The 17,075-nt window shown below is 36.7% G+C and overlaps 3 protein-coding genes across 4 annotated transcripts in view; 2 read left to right on the top strand and 1 right to left on the bottom strand.

Annotated features, from left to right (window-relative positions):
- Positions 1-8,903: 8,903 nt before the first annotated feature.
- Positions 8,904-10,109, top strand: LOC132194330 (protein YIPF5). Its single transcript, XM_059615514.1, has 3 exons — positions 8,904-9,277; positions 9,459-9,834; positions 9,894-10,109. The coding sequence occupies exons 1-3, from the start codon at positions 9,005-9,007 to the stop codon at positions 10,052-10,054; spliced, it is 810 nt and encodes a 269-aa protein (XP_059471497.1). The 5' UTR covers positions 8,904-9,004; the 3' UTR covers positions 10,055-10,109.
- On the bottom strand, positions 10,068-11,305 carry LOC132194331 (ubiquinol-cytochrome-c reductase complex assembly factor 1). Of its 2 annotated transcripts, none has more exons than XM_059615515.1 (6): positions 11,144-11,305; positions 10,893-11,087; positions 10,753-10,825; positions 10,517-10,701; positions 10,279-10,470; positions 10,068-10,222 (listed from the first exon to the last, which is right to left on the bottom strand). In XM_059615515.1, exons 1-6 carry the CDS (start codon positions 11,171-11,173, stop codon positions 10,145-10,147), a joined length of 753 nt encoding a protein of 250 aa, XP_059471498.1. In that variant the 5' UTR covers positions 11,174-11,305; the 3' UTR covers positions 10,068-10,144. The 2 variants fall into 2 exon arrangements, with proteins under 2 accessions (XP_059471498.1, XP_059471499.1); XM_059615516.1 differs by having other exon boundaries at positions 10,535-10,701.
- Positions 11,295-17,075, top strand: part of LOC132194260 (disks large 1 tumor suppressor protein-like) — a gene marked incomplete at its 3' end in the record, with an annotated part of 31,481 nt that continues 25,700 nt past the window's right edge. The window contains exons 1-3 of the mRNA XM_059615429.1: positions 11,295-11,415; positions 11,512-11,614; positions 12,786-12,917. Coding sequence (XP_059471412.1) covers positions 11,593-11,614; positions 12,786-12,917 — 154 coding nt within the window. The remainder of the gene's footprint in view (positions 11,416-11,511; positions 11,615-12,785; positions 12,918-17,075) is intronic.

The following is a 17,075-nucleotide window of genomic DNA, read 5'->3' as shown; positions in this document are numbered from 1 at the left end:
AAAATGGCTCACTCGAGACTGTAATATGATGTGGGACGAAAATGAGTACGTCGAGATACTGCCCCTTGTGTAATTCAATTATCCAGCTCACGCGTTGGCAATTTGTCGAGGCCGGAGATCGAGATGGTCTTTTTCATTAATAATGTTTGGCAAACAAAGTTGAGCTCAATTTAAAGCAAGCAGAGACGGTTGCCTGTAATGCTGTGGTGCGTCGTCCATCGAGAGAGTGGCTACCGCCACCCTCGCTTTTATTGCACAGGGTGGATCATGCATCATCACATTTTATGGTGTTTGCTCGCCACAGCCAGCGCCCGATCCGCTCTTGATTAAATCCAGACGCTCATCTCTCCGTGCAGCTCTCGCGCCTCCTCCGCACCAAGGAGAGTGCATTGACAGAAATTAGAAATATAGATTTGAACATAACTAAGCTTGAATTATTTGAACGCCGCTCTTTCAACCTTTGAAATAAATTAATAGCATGATATAATTAAATTTAACTTTAATCAAAAACAGGACGCTTCTGCACATTTTTGTTACTTGTTTGTCTAAATAGGATTGATTTTTAATTTCGTGAACAAATATCCAACATGTATTCATACGTGCGTGAAATGTAAATAAAGAAAAAAAATTGTTTAAAGCTCCTTATACCTCTACTTCATTATAATGTTAATAAAATCTATTTAGATATAAATATTAGTATACCCGTTCATTTGGAACTCACAGAACTTCCTGATAGTAAAACGTTGTAGGCGGTAGCCAATTTTCTGCGTTTGGCTTCTGTTTAAGACAGTATAATTTAATTTTTTATTTTTCGACAATTATTGATATAAATCTTTTTATAAAAATGATCAAATCAAGTTTAAAAAAAGGGAAAAGCTTGATAAAACAAAATTATTAATAAAATTCAAATATTTTTTAATTCTATTAATAATAATGTGTATAAATAAAATTTACCCTAAAAACGTAAAATAAAAAACAAATTTATTTTTATTTTTATTATTACACTGAATTTTGCTTAAGTATTTAGAAAATGTTTTGTCATGCAAAATATGAAACTAGAAATTTCATACAAAATTAATAATATTGAAAATTTTTGTTTATTGTTTCTGGATTGCTAATTTTAACTTAGTGAAAACTGATTTTGGCATTTAATTCAATTTTAGTTTGATATTAAAAGCAGAAGTTTTATACTGCCTCGCGCGTAAATATTGATGGAAAATAATAAATTACGGCTATTACATTTCCAGTCGCGAGTGCGAAGTATGTGATCATGCAGTAAATAGCTGTGATAAATGCCCTGCTGAAAGTGAGGTCAGCTCAATTTTCTCTGGAAGAGAGATATGTCATAGCCGTTGAATCGTAGGTTGTAAAGTTGGATTTATTAGCGAGAGGACTCTTAATTAACACCGTGTCTGCGCAGCACGCCTGTGTTTGTCTAGCACATTGGCGTGTAATGAATCCATTCTCACTGCAATTACCCCGGCACAAGCAAGGCCGCTTTCGTTACTCTCCTATTTTACGACTGCCGTTTTCGCTATTTGTTTGACGCAAACTTAATCGGGGGAAAGATTTCACAAAATCCTCCAGCAGTTGATGAAGCTATAGAAGATCAGATTTTTTTATAAGAGCGAATAAGACTAGACTAGAAAGTTTATTGAATCTCTTATAATTTTAGGAAAAAGGCTAACTTAAATTTAAAGAGAGGATCAATTACGCAATTTTAAAAGAAAAATATGAATACTTTAAAAAATAATGCACTAAAAAATGTTGTGAATTTTAAAAAGTTGTTCAATTTCCGTTTTTCAAGAAGATCATTATTAAAAAATTAAAATGTGATAAAATGCATATATGTGATAAAATTAAATTAAATTTTTTAATTATATCAAAAATTGATTTCATATTGTGTATATTTTTGCATTGATCCGATTGCTAAAGGATGTGATACTGAAAATTTTTACTAGTGCAAAAAATATTACATTATAATAAAACATCATATAAAAATCATTTGTTATTTAAATTAATTTGGGAGACATTTACAACCATGCATATAGCACGACTTCCTCCACACCTCCGTGACCTCAGAATCAATATTTTTTATTAGCACTACAAATTGCAAGAAGCAGCATCAACAAAGGCCGCACACTTCCTCATTGACGGGGCACCGCGAAAATGTTATCTTCGTGGAAACGGGGCGTTGGCTGCCGCTGTGAGCAAAGCAAATTCTGGCGAAAAAGCTGCAGCCGGGAGACTTGAAAGGGAGACGCCAGCGAGGCACCCACACGGGGTAAAATGCCTGTGCACATACATATAATCTCAAATTTATGCAAATATACATTTGCGCGCAGAAAGGATAGAAAATAAAGCGGCGGCACAAAGAGCAGGGAAAACGAGAGACTTTTGCGTCAGCAGCTAGAGCGAAAAGTGTGACGGGCGCTGTATTCAAATGAGCAGGATGTCAATAATATTTTAAATTCAGTTACCAAGTCAAACTACAGTGCGCCGAGATTACAGAGCCGCGGGTATTTTCACTTCAAAGGGCGCTCGGCGTAATTCACTTTACCTTTCATGCAGATGGAATTGCCAATCTCACTCTCGTGCCCTTTGTCTCTCTCAGAGGCAATCTGAATTTTCCGCCATAATGTGGCAGTGGATGCTGCTGGGCTGGTTGGCCAAACGACATTATCCAACCATACTCTCTGTACATTCAAAGCGCGCACAGTCTCTATGTGCGTGTTTGTATATCACTTTCAAAATGATATGCAGCAGCGTCAACGCTTTGCCCTGGCTTTGTGGATGGCAGAGATATTATCTCGCGCGTGCTGCAGGGGTTGCTGCCTCTGTGTCTCTGGTGCGCGCGGCTAATTGCATTTCGAACATCAATGAAGTGGAAAACGGGCTTTAATTGTTGTTCGCATCACAGCTCAATCGGCAGCCCTCACAGGAGCAAAACCGTCCTCGCATAGAAACGCATGCAGGGAGCACAAAATATCAATATGAAATTGTTTTGAACTTTTCTAATAAAAGCTAAAAACTTGCATATTTTTATTTTTTATTTTAAAAGGAATTTTTAAAACTTTTATATCTTAAAATCAATTTTAAATCAACCAAGTAATACTGATTCATTGTAGTTTTATATGGCTTATTTAGATTTGGAAAGACGATCATTTTATGAATATAATAAGTTTGCATAATACATGTTTTAGTAAATCTAATTAAAAAAATATAGATATATAATATAAAAATTTTATGTTTATATCGTTCAAATGATATTTTTAAATTTTTTTTTAATGTTATTAATTTTTAATGAAATTAACATATTTAAATTTTTATATCTTTATTGTAAATTTATGTATTAAAAGGTAGTAGTCTTTACTAGTTCCAACGGTTATAGATCATATAATTTTATGACCTAATGTTATTTATTTTCATTTAATATTAAACGCTGTGGAATAATAATTTTAATATTTATTTCAATGAAACTTTCACTGTGCATGCGCCACACACCAGTACATATTGTTGTAATTTTAAATTTTAAAACATCATTGTTTCCCAGTATAAATAAAACTATATTATGAGAGGAAAATATTAAAAAGGGCTACTTTAATTATTATTTATTTGTAAAACAAAAACAGCACAATCAAAATAATAAAATGAATTGAATAATGGTACTCACAATGAAGCTATTTTATACAAATTGAATTACAGCCCAAACATTTTTCCAAACTCTAAAGCCTTCCCTGCCCTCCAAAAACCCACTGACAATGAAAGTAATTGAAAATTTTTTACTCATGTAAACAACAAGCATAAAAATGCAAAAGACCTGGAAATTGAAAATAAAAGCTAAATTAGTAAGTTAATAATAATTTAGTCAAATTAGATTAGAATAGTTCACCATTAATACTAAATTGAGAGCAGGCGGATACAATTAGTTTCAGAATTACAGATAAACAACACATTTAATTCGTTTCTTTAATAAATCAAAAGAATTAGAGCAAACATGGAAAGAGCAGCTCTCATTATCTTAATGAAAAGGTTGAAATCATATCAAAAATATTTAATGGTACGGTTCACTCATCGCCAAAACTTGTGATTATATAACCTTGCATGGAGGAGCGCATGAAACAAAAGTCGGGGAAACACAGTCTGCACCGCGAGTAATTACGGCAATATAGAGACTCGGCTAATTTGCTCAGCGCTGACGTTGATGAATTTACTCTGCCGAATGGAAAACCATCAAAAGCCCCGCGAGAGCTGCAACTGCATGATAGGCCATCTCGTGAAAAATGATGATAAAGGCACCATAAACTGCGGGCGAGTATAAATTTGCCACTTAATAACACTGCCCGATTTTACTCTGCTACTAATGTCTGGCGGGTGGCCTAAATATTTGGATCGGCGCCTGCTGATGGTCCATAAGGGTTCGGCGGGGCGCCCCGCAGTCCCGCCCTCAGCGGCGCCTTCAGCTAATAACACCCAATATTACGCACGCTCTACCTGTTCCGGAGACGAACCTGCTCCTTAATTAAAAGCGAGGCAAAAAATCAAGAGTCGGCCGCGAATACGAGGAAAGCGCTTCCTTTTTAATTTATCTCTCCGTTTTCTGCGTAATTTTAATTTCGCTGCTGAGTTCTGTGTTTTCGCGCTTTGATATTTAGTCTCGTGAGAACTTTTTCCTATATTCACCAGCCTGGCTCCACCGTAATGATAGGTATTACAAAAATGATTCCAACTGCTGCAGGAAGGTGCGCATTATTTTCTTTCTTTCTTTATTGGCGGCGTTTAGTTGGGGAGGACCACTGATTTTAGGGACCCTTGCAATTGAAGGTTTCTTTTAATCACTTGTTTGTCTGCACGTGATGGAATGACTGCCGCGATTTTTGACTGCACCAATTTCTCTAACCAGATTGATGGGGGTCAGAAAATATGGAGCAATCATACAATTATCAATATTTATGCGAAGGATTTCTTTTAAAAGGGCTCATAATATTATTTAAAGAAGTGTATAGAATAATTTTTTTTTCATATATGGACACTCTGATTTTGTCACAGTAACTTTTATCGGATTTTAAGAGAATTTTATTAGTTATTTTATTTGACGCCCCCGCCGTTGATGTTCCCACAAGGAGGCCACATTTGTATGTTAAACTTTCTACTGCGACTAGGCAGTAAGTGCGTGCGTGTGTGTCAAGAGCTTTTTTCAAATCCTTTTTTAAGACGTGCCATAAATTTGATTTGAGTAGCTCTAAAAAGAAATTAGTCACACGCCCGACTTTCAAATAGGGATTTTGCTGCTGTTGGGAACTACAGCCCACTATGAGAGAGGAATATAAAAGCGCAGCGAGATTTAACTTGCACATGGAACCATCAATGTTAGGAACATAATAAATAACAAACAAACAGTAGTGACTACCAAAATGATTACATGAAGAATGCATGCACATGGTTTATGGCTTCTCTGTTGAAAATTACTCCAGAATGTCTGAAAGAGGAATTGCTTAGATCACTCTAGAAATTCAACCAATATTACAATATATTAACCATTAACTTTTTTCTATCCACTGGCTGATTGTGAGTTAAATTTCGAATTATGTACACATATTTAAAAGATTTTATTCCCAAATAATTATTGAAAATATTTTGTTTCATCATTCTTTTGTATTTTTGAAAAAATAAATCGTAAAATATCTGAAACAATAATTAGATTTAGATGTTATTATTAACTTATTGTAATTTTACAAACTTTGATTCACTTGGGAACTCCAAAATAATTTTGTTACGAATTTTTTTTTTTATTTGTTATATTTATTTATAATTTATATATTTTTCAATCCCTAGATATTAAATTTCAAAGAAATAACTTTTTCACGATTTATTTTTATAAATGCGAAAAAGAATCATAAATAATTATTACAAGCCACAAGTGACTAAATAAGACAAAAGTTAAATTCAAAAGCACCCTCTAGGCAGCGAAGCAAGACAAGAGCGCTTCATATTCATACGTTTTTTCAAAAAGAAAACTGGAAAGAACCGCTAAAACCTGAGAGTGTGATGTCAAATCAATTGTTTGTGCCACAAATCTGACAAAAAGACTCGTTTTTCTACATATCATTTCTCTCCGATTATGCACGTCTTCGCTACAGTTTGTGTGAACGCACAGTTTGGAAATGAGTTTCTTTTTCTATTATTATGCAAGTTTAATGTGTGGTACAGAAAACGGGGTAAAGGCATTGGTTCCCACGCGTAGACTTCTTGTGTTTGTGCCTCGGAGCCGGGAATTCATCATTTATGATAAATTATTATCATCATCTTGCGCTCGGTCATCCTTCAAACATCGTGCTATGAAGGGGCACCTCGTCAGTTGCATTTTGTGGTGTGTGCCCAGCCGCGAGACACGTTAAAAATGTATTATTATAATCGCGGCCCGTTTCGCCGGCCTCTCCGCGGAAAATTGTTTGAATTTCACGTTGCGGCTCTGTGGCTCATTATTGCATTAGGACAACTGCTGTATAATCAGCCACGATTGAAATTACGTCGGCACAAAATGATCCCGGGTGTAAAACGCCTGGGATTGTTTAGTAAAATATGACCAATGGATCCGTGGACTCATCATTTGATTAGCCTGCTGGTTGCCCACAAGGCGAATTTTATATTTAGTTAGCTCTGCAACCCTTTTTCTAGGAATGTGAGCAAGTGACCAATTAATTAAATCGCATCTAATAGCTTTAATGTAGATATTAAAAAAAGTCATATAAAAAAGATGTTTTGCTAATATTTTTAAAGAAATTTTTTAAAAGTTTACTTTTAAGCATATTTTTTTTTTAAATTTTAATAAAAAATTGCATTTAATAAAAATTTAGAACATTTTATTCAGCACAAATTTGCATGATTATTTTTTTAAATTTCCTGAAACCAACTTATTTAATTAAATTGCGATAATTATTAATTTTTTAATTAATCAACAAAATCTCTGCAACCATTGGTAATACGACGCATGTTCATATTTTCAAATTGGTGATTGATAATTTCTGCTGCACAAAAAAAAGTCAGATTCAGATTTATCTTTTTTCAGACAGCTACACTTTTAAACAATTTTGTTTTTCTGTATAAAATAATATTTACATTTTATTGACTAGAAATAATTTAATTTAATTTACTTACAATTAGATCTTAAATTTAATATTTTGCAATTTTACTTTTTAGCACCCACTTGGCAAACTAGATATTTTTAAGCGTATTTTTGGTCGAAAATTTGGTCGGAGAAAAGTTTTCGCCTCAGAAGACCGATGACCTTCCATTACAAACGCAGAAATTGATATTATTTTTTATTCTCCATTCCCACTATGGCAGAAATATAAAAAACAAAAATTTTTAAGAAAAGTCAACATCTCCATAATTTTATTATTTTAACCCTTGAATGTTTGTAAGAGAAATAAATTTATAATCAATTGAAATTTTTTGAATTAACAATGACGTTGTTTTTGTATCTAGAATTTAGCCGTTGTCTCTTTGTCTCTTGCGGAGAATCGACGTGAAAGTTTGGCTGGCGTTGTGTTGCCTGTCACACACAATGCGCCGCGCGTTTCCCCCGACTATCCTTTGCTTTTTATATTTTGGAAACGCAAGCCATCCCATTCAAAATGCCAGGAAGAAAATCTTTATAAAAATATTAGTTGAATGATTTATAAAAATAAACAAACAAAAAAGCAAAACTTTGATAGCTTCATAGAAAGTATTTTTAACTGTCAAAAGTTATTTTTACGAATTGAGCACTACATATAGGAGCTTCTGCATTTATTATTCTATTGCATGCTGCTGGTGATAATGATATAAAGCAGGAGACAATTTAGCGCAAGATGGAGTGAAATTAAATTTAGATTATAAATAACAGCAGTAGTTCTTTTTGAGAGCTGACAAAAAATGAGAAAGATCTCGCCCATGCAATTAAATTTAAAGAGTTCCGACATTGCTTCGCTTTGATGATCGCTCTCGCGCAGCAAAATAATATGAAATGCCTCCGACCATCTCCGTGTCACGAAAAACCTGGTAGCATTTATTTTTATGACTCTGCGAATCAGCAGACAAGCGAGCTAATTGCGCTAAAGTGTCCATTTAATCTGAAATAAAGACACAAGCAAATCGACTATGCCATTATTTTATCATTAAATACCACTCAATACGGCAGCTCCTTCTATCCGTTCGCTTGTGCGCCAGGGTGGAATGGCATTTATTTTAAAATTACTTTTGACGCAAAAAACGGATCAAATGTGACGGAGATTAGAGCTAGAGAGTTTGATTTTTTGCATCATTCTGGTACATTTTAATGCGTCTGCGAATTGAGAACTAAGTGCAGCAAAAACTTTTAAACCTTACAATTTAGTTAATCGACTTAATCGTAGCGCCGAGGCGCAAGAAGTAAGGAATAATATTATCACAAATGAGAAATTTTTAAGGGCGGTTGCTTTATAATTTTCCTGCTAATTATAAAGTGACATTTAAAATACTCGAATAATTCTCAAAAATAAAAGTAGATAGCATCAGAGTTATAAAATTAGTAAAAAATGGAAACATATAATATTTCAAATAATATTAAAGATATTATGTGACACAAAAATGAAAGCATTAATTTAGGCAAATTATTTATTTTGCAAAAATTATATCTTCAGTTCTGTTTAAGTATAATTTTAGCGTTAATTGAAGTTATTTCAGGATTAAAATAAGTTTTAATATGATACAGATATGATATTTTAACAGGAAACATTTAAAGATAATGTACAGAATTCGAGAAATAAGACAATTTCAGTGAAGAGCTGATGAGATTCTAAGTAGTTATGCAACCCGCAACTTCTTTTCTCCGGAGCCAAAATTGAAAATTGAACGCGCCACACCATCTGCCGGCCAATCCTTGCACGAATCGGGCCACCCTGTCTGTTTTGTTGTGACTGGACTAGCGGCTAATGTCATTATAAAAATCGAATTAATTCGATTGAAACCTACTGTCGCAGACATGTCCGGGTATTCGAATTATAATAATGAGTGGGACGACCCCCAGCACCCTCAACAGAACGTCTACAGCTTCGATTTGTCGGGCGCCGACTTCGGCTCACACCCCCAGGAGTTGGCTTTTCAGTCCTTCGACCACAACCAGCAACAGCAACAGAACTATCAACAGGCTCAGCAGCCACCCCAGTACACCTCCAACCCCTACTTGGATCCTTCGGCCACCTCTGCACCCTACACGGGCGAGATTTTCACCCCTTCTATGCCAGCTGGGCATCAGGCAAGAACTTACATAAATATCTTAACCCAAAAATTTATGTACTCCTTCTGGAAGTATGTATTACTATTTTCCCTGTGTACTTAAATTATCTCTGATTTTAAATTAAATTCTTGATTTAAAAAACAACTGTTTAAATTAATAATCAATAGGACATTATTTTAAAATTTGCTTTTATTTCCAGGCTCATGGAACAACCGACTTTGATGATGAGCCACCCCTGTTGGAAGAGTTGGGCATCAACCCTGACCACATTGTGCAGAAAACCCTGTCCGTCTTGAACCCCTTCCGAGCGACCGAGTCGTCCGTCCTGCAGGACACGGACATGGCAGGCCCTCTCGTGTTCTGCCTAGCCTTCGGAAGTTTCCTTCTTCTCAGCGGCAAAGTCCACTTTAGTTACATTTACGGTATCGGAGTCCTCGGCTGCATGGCCATGTATGCCCTTCTCACCCTCATGACTGTGGACGGAACAACCCTGGGGGCGGTTGTCTCGGTACTCGGCTACTGCTTGCTGCCCATGGTTGGTCTCTCCGGGATCAACGTTCTATTGTCCCTGCAAGGTGAAATTTTATTCAACAATAAAAAGTCTCATTTTATCTTAAAATTTAATTTTTTTTAGGATTTCTTGGCATAGTGCTTACTGGACTGACAATAGCATGGTGTTCGCTCTCAGCGTCAAAGCTTTTTGTCTCCATGCTGAACATGGAGCACCAGCTGCTGCTCGTTGCATATCCGTGTGCGCTGCTGTACGGAGTATTCGCTCTTATCACAATTTTTTAAAATGTGTAATTAAAGTCAATTTTTGCACAGAGTCAATAAGGAAGATCAATTTTGGTTTTTTTTTTCAATAATTTATTCTGCACCATCTAATTACACTTTAAGAGGAACCCAAGTAAATGTGGGCTTTTTGCTGAACTCTTCATCACTCAACGCATGCAGCTCAGCAATCTATTTGTATTAAAAATAAGATGTTTGCAGTTAAATTACTAATTTAATAATCTCACCTGCCGCCTGACATACGAAACCAGAATTTCAAGCTCCTCTCCTTTAATGTCGCTGCTGTTGTCAATGTAAAAACGCCTCCACAAAGCACTTGCAAGAACAGTGTCGGACGACATAATTCCTTCGTCATAAGCAAAAATTGCAGCTTTCAGTTGTTGGTCCAATTCTTGGAGAACACTTCCTGACCTTGGAACCTGCAGAAAAAAATTATTTACGTGACTTGATTGAAAATTATTTTACTTCTAATTGTGAGCTCACGTGTAAGGTTTTTAATTTTTGTGAGCAATCGTCCCACATCATTTTGACCATAGAGTTCCTCATGTGTCTCCCATTGTTTTCCATGACAGAACATTTTGTCATGACCATCCAAACGTGCAGCTCGGTTACCAGGAACCATGAATTAAATGTGTCTGGCAATCCTAAAACTGCAGAAAAAATATTAATATTAATTCAAGCTAGAAAATTAATTATTTTACCTTTCACAAACTCAACGAAATTTGGTTCATTTGCACATTTTTCGTACAGCAGAACTCCCAGTGAAATATATTTCTGCAGAAAAATAATTAAAGTGATTATATAAGAGATAAAATTAATGTCCTGTGTAAAAAAATCTTACTCCTCTTGACGAATCGAATAACGATTTTGCTATTCTTTTAAAGAGTCCAGGCTTTTCTTGTGGTATGACAGCAGTGGCTGGTGAGGTGGTGGATTTGTGCCTATACAAAGTGGTGTTTGCTGAACTCACGACGGCTAATTTAGGAGTTAATGCTGGCAAATTTCTGTTCGCTAAAGGTGTCAAAAGTCTTGACGTCTGAAATTAAATTTTTAAATTAAAAATGCAAGACAAATTTACTAAATTAATTATACGTGATAAAGTTTCAGCGAAGTCCTTATCATTTTGCAGCCGGTCAGTCCTCAAAAGTATTGCAAAAGTTGTTTTTTTCAGTCCAGCAGAATCACCTGTGCTTGTTTTTATTTTTTATTCGCGACACACATTGCTACGGCAGCCACGCCCCCTTTTCCAGCAGTGCGCGCAGTCGCCATGAGCTGACGTCATTAGGGGAGGCAGGGTGCAAAATTTTGGAAGCCATCTTCGATCCGTGACGGTTATCAAAGGGTTATTTTGGTGACAAAATCAGGTGAGAATCCGGGTCAGTGGTTTGAATGTCGCGGAGAGTCCGCGGATCGATTAGGGGCCACCTTCGGACACCTTTTGACGCGACCTTTGTTTTCAGGAGGCGTTTCTGTCGGCGAGTATCTGCATTGGCCGATCAGACGGAATCAGGGAGGCTGCGGAACCGAAAGGAGCAGCCCCGATGCCAGTTCGTAAACAAGGTGGTAAGACCATGTCCTAAATAGGAATTAGTCGGCCGGGACGAGTGTTTTACTGGAATGACGAATCTCTCGTCTGCGGCCGAATGCATGTCCCTGGCGGATGCACTTTTTTTAAGCATAAAAACCGCCGCAATTATTTATGTTGTGTTATAGAGTAGAGTAGTGTGTCGTCGAAAGTCGATAAAAAGTTTTGTCCTGCTGCTTGGCTTGCTCGGAGTTGGAACTCGCTCTTCCTCGGAAGTCGCATGCACTGCCTGAGAGTGGCTAATTTGAGTGAATTATCTACCTATAGCTAGTGGCCTGTTTGTCGCACCCAGTCACGAAACGAGACTGCAGTGTGGCTCTCTCTTAACCCGTCCCAAACTCTTTATTAACGGCAGGCAAAGTGATGATTGTTTTATCTAATCAAGCTATCACAAATTTGAATAATACATAATGTGCGTGTCTAACCCAGGCAATTATTTATATAACAAAGTAATGTAATTGTTTTTTTTTCGGAGTGACTAATCAAACTAAACACACCTAACTTATACATTTCTAATTAATATTTTTACAGTACTTTATGAGAAAGACAGCAAACTTTACATTTCACGAATTGATTGCTGAATAAAAAAAAATTCAGAGGCCACTTACGCAAAATTACATCATTTTAAAGAGTTCTGCACGATTGACGTAAAAATTCAGTTCTGCAAACTGGAAGACTACACTTTTTTTAGTAAATCACTCGTCCGCTACTTTGTAATGTAATCATGTACTCTGCATGTTGTTTGTTGCTGTAATTGTAAACAGTCATCTCTTATCGATCATCAGATCAATAAACTGCACTCTTGCCTTGGACATCTCTCTTATTATTTCATTTGCCATTATTGAACCCACACGAATTACTAGCAAGTTTGTATTTAATTTTTCATTTCAATTTCCAAAGTAGATACAATAGTTTTAATTTTTTTTTAACAAAGACTGCTCGGCACTCTTTGTGTATTTCGTAGATCCTCTTCCTTTGATTTTTGCTTGTCTGTCTTTGTCTGAGCAAACAAGACACATTTCAATAGATCTGCCAACTGTGTAATTTGTAATTGGTGGAAGCTCTGTAAAACAAACTCAGCTAAAAGCATAGACGATGATGAATGGGGCAGCTAAGTGATTTGGACGACGTTGTTTGTTGTGTTGACAGAGGCCCACCGGGCCCTAGAGTTACTTGAGGATTACCATTCCAAACTCACCCGGCCGCAAGACAAACAGCTCCGACTGGCCATCGAGAGGGTCATCCGCATCTTCAAGTCCAGACTCTTCCAGGCGCTGCTCGGTGAGTACCAGACTAATCAATTATGAGTTTATTTGCTCGCCTGTCACCGACTGGCCCGCTCGCTTTTCTGGCACTCAACAGACATGAGGTTTGGAATCAAGACTGCTGCCAATTTCGTCTACCGCTTTATATTCACTTTGGCAATCTTCGCATTATGAATAATATAGTTAAAAAATATTATGATCTTGCCAATTATGAAACAAAAAAGCATTAGTGGTTAACAATGAAATTTGAAGTAATTCATTCATCATATAATAAAATTTATTATTTTTATTAGTCATTTTAATATCAAAGCTTTGAATTTGTAAAATTAAGCGTTATTATTTTTGTGGAATGAAAAGAGAATTTTTGAATCAATATCGATTTTAAGTTTTTGAGTGTGAATAAATTGTAAAAAAATTAAATATACTTTAAAAAAGATTTCCGCCATGGGGCTGTGATTATTAAGTATTTTTGAAATAGCTATTTATTATCAATAATTTTTTTTTTAATTTTTGAAATTAAATAGGTGCGAAACGATTAGATTTGGTAAATTAATCCAAAACGTAAATCTCTTCCAGAATCAAATCATATTTGGTAATAAACCTCACATCCGCAAACACCATAAACGTTGGTTGTCAATTAATAAACATTTATTCACGCGGTACGCAACGACACTGCCATTAGCGAGCCACCCCTGTCATTCGCGCCACTTGTTATTTCCGGACAAACCATCAGAGTGCGAAATTAAATCAAAACCTTCATGCGGCAAAATTCGCGTACATCATAAAGTTTACATTGTAGACGTGGCAGGTGCCAATTGAAACCCATCAAGCGCACCGACTAATTAATGGACAAACGTGGAACAAACGGAGTACAAAAAATACTTGGGCCAGTGCACGCGAAATTATTTTGGCTACGTGTTGAGTGCGAAGGGCGGAAAATCTCGGCTGCGATTTTTCCGCCGCAATTGTCTCCACGGGCGCAGAGTCCGGCCTGCTGCGACAGGTTTTGCGGAAAACGGGAAAATAGGCCATCTGGCACAAATCCGCCAAAGCTGGTGGCGCGCCCAGCCCTCGTCGCCCTTTAGTCGTGCTGCAATCTTTGGCCCTGGCCTGCAACTATCCCGGTCGATATCTATTGTGTGATTCTGAACCGCCGATAATTATCCACACAAAGATCACTTTCCTCTACATACAAACGACAGGTCTATTCACATGTCAATTTTCCGAAGCCCCACAACGGCAGAAATTTATCCAGCAGACACGCGTATTATTGTGAGGATGTGCTCTGCACTGTGTATGCGCAGGGTGTGCACCTGCTCTTGAAAGGATTCGCCCTGTGGGCTTTTACTTCAAAGGCGACATTATCATACAGACAAGTTGGAATAATTTTTCCTTAAGTTGCCTTATTGGCATGCAAATCAGATTGCTGGAGGGCGTTCCGCTGATGGAAGATCTTTTGTCGAAGCACATTAGCAATCTTAGTTGAATTCAGCGTGGTAGCGAGCATATTACCCTTTAACAATGCATTCCAATTTTATTATTGTTTTGATTGTTGAGATATTATTAAAATTTCATGTTGCACAATTTTGAAGGAGAAATTACAATCGGGAGAATTTAAATTGGGTTTAATTGGAAAAATTAAGTTGAGAATAGTGTTTTAAATTCTTAACTTGCAATTTTCAAAATATTTTAAAAAAAATGTCTTAAAATGAATGCGAAAAAAACTGAGGGGAATCATTGAATCGGATGAAAATAAAACTTTGCTTCTATTCCTTCTATTAACAAACCTTTTAATTATTTTTTTATGAAATAGAAACTTGAATATTTCATTCACATTTTCAATAACCATCGACATTAAAGGAGAATTTAAAGAAAAATACTGATATGTGATGATATTCTTCAATTATTTGTTGCCATCATTATTAATATTTTGGGCAAAAATATAGCTTATTAATTTTTTATTAATTAGAGTATTCATGCATCACACTAATCAAATATCCAATTAACATTTTATAAATTCATAATCAGATTTTTTCAAAATTTATGGTACGTTTAACATGCAATATACATTGCAGAGCATAAATCAAATTGTATTACATTAGAGAAATTGCGGCCGCTCTTAATGGCCGATTGAACAACAAATTGCTCATATCTCTCTGTGAAAAACGGCCATTTGATGATCCATCGCGCTAATTAAATCTGCGCCGGGGCAATTTTTTACTGTTGAAACGCACGCCAAGAGCAAAAAAATGGCCTGTGTATAATACCAGTCAGCTAGCTTGCCTGATTGTTCAGGAAAAATGCCGTTTTCCTCCCTCGGGAAATCACAATGGCAGTGAGAAATTATTTTGTATTGACTCAAGTATGCACAAATGAGCGGCATTTTGACGCAGACAAATCCCTGGATTAATCTCGCCGAGTCCGCATTTTGTTTTGACAACTCGCAGTTCTGCCGAGGGATGCTTTTGAAAAAGACGCTACTCTGTTATGGTCGCCCAGGATTAAAGTCGGACCGCATAGTGGGCGCATGAAGGAATTTGCTTCTTGGCTTGTCGCTTTGTGTGATAATCAGAAGCGCTGCACTCACAGAATCTCTGCAAAGTTGCAGGTCTTTTGGCAACTTAGGCGTACACTCGCCGCATGCCACATGGTTAATAACTAGAACTATAGAGAAAGCATGAGAATGTGAAACGCTCAGCTACTTAGTTTTGCAAATGATCTCTGGAGGGCAATAATTTGCAAGAGAATAATTTAAGTCGTAAACTTTAAATGAGAATTTGTACGTTAATAGTTTGAATTAAAATTTTAATAAGTTTGAACCAAATTAAGTTCTTAAGTCCAGTGTCGTAAAATTTCTTAAAATACTTGATAGAAAAATTTTGATATAAAAATGTTGAAAATATTTTTTTTTTATCAAATGATAAACATTTTGCTAAAAATAACATTTCATTTTTTTTTGTGACGTAGAAGTAATTTAATTTGGAAGACTTCTTGATTGTTGAAGGAAGATTAAATATTTGAAAGTCACAAAAATCTCGGTCCAAGCCTTAAATACCACCAAAAAAAACCCAGCACTTGTGAGCATTCTTTTTAGAAAGTCGGAAGCCGCCAAAGAATAATTGACACAAGCTTTGCGGATTTTCCGCACACTAATCTGCGTTGTAAATTACGTCGACATTCCTTTTTGATTTGTGCGTCTTCAAAGCCGATTTTGCGACGCGAGGAGGCACGATAAGTTAGAGCGCGCTGTATGTACTATTATTGGAAAGACCATCACATTATTCATGATCCTGCGCAAGATCATGCACTTAGGGACTTAGTGGAGCGTGCAAGGCAAACATAAAAAGCGGTGCCGATTCGCAGCCCAATAATTATATAAAATAATCCGGCCGTCGAGGGCGGATCTGCCGGCACAAGAGGGACGCAGAGATAAAAGAGACCATAATGCCGCAGTGAAATTTTCTCACTCGAACGCCATCCTTAAGAATTTATCCCTCGAGCAAACATATTCAGCAGCAAGCTCTTCATCCCTCTGTGTGTATTTTTGGCAAACTTCTTTGACCGGGCGGCAAGCAGACTATATAAAAAGGGTTAATATAAAAAGGCAGCCAAGTTGAAAGAGAAAAGTCAGCACAAAATGCAATTTCCAATCATCCAGTCCAAACCCAGAGCTCTCTCGTCGAAATCATTTCTGACGGCTTTTAATTGAGTTTCGTCTCCAGAGAGAATGGAAAGGGCAGCATTTATTTCGAGCGCATTAGTTCGCCAGCCCAACGTGGCAGCTTCATTAAAAATTTCCACCAGACTACCAGTGCATTGTTCTCCGTCAGAGCTCGATTTTAGTTATTGATCAGCAACTGGGGCAGCCGGCAGCAGCAACTGCGGGACTTTGATGTCTTTTTGTCTGCCGGCTGACTGACTGTCGGGTAAGCTGCAAAAAAGCATAATGGAAACGGCATTGTCAAAGCTTTGCCCGAGGAAACCGAGCTCTTGTCTTGTTGCTTCCAATTGAATTGCAAACTCGTACACGTATAACGCAATCAGCAAGTCTGGTGCAGTGAATTGGCAATTTATTATGCAAGTGCCAGCAGAACTTCGTGATAGTTCCATTTCCTCCCTCGACACCGACCAACTTCCGACGCGAGTGCATTTTCCTCCCCGTTGTTTCTCGCCT

The sequence above is a fragment of the Neocloeon triangulifer genome, unplaced genomic scaffold (genome assembly GCF_031216515.1).
Source record: "Neocloeon triangulifer isolate White Clay Creek 2 clone unplaced genomic scaffold, ASM3121651v1 ptg000006l, whole genome shotgun sequence".
NCBI lineage: Eukaryota > Metazoa > Arthropoda > Insecta > Ephemeroptera > Baetidae > Neocloeon > Neocloeon triangulifer.
The sequence above is the reverse complement of the archived record's forward strand: the minus strand, read 5'-3'. Positions and strand labels throughout refer to the sequence as shown.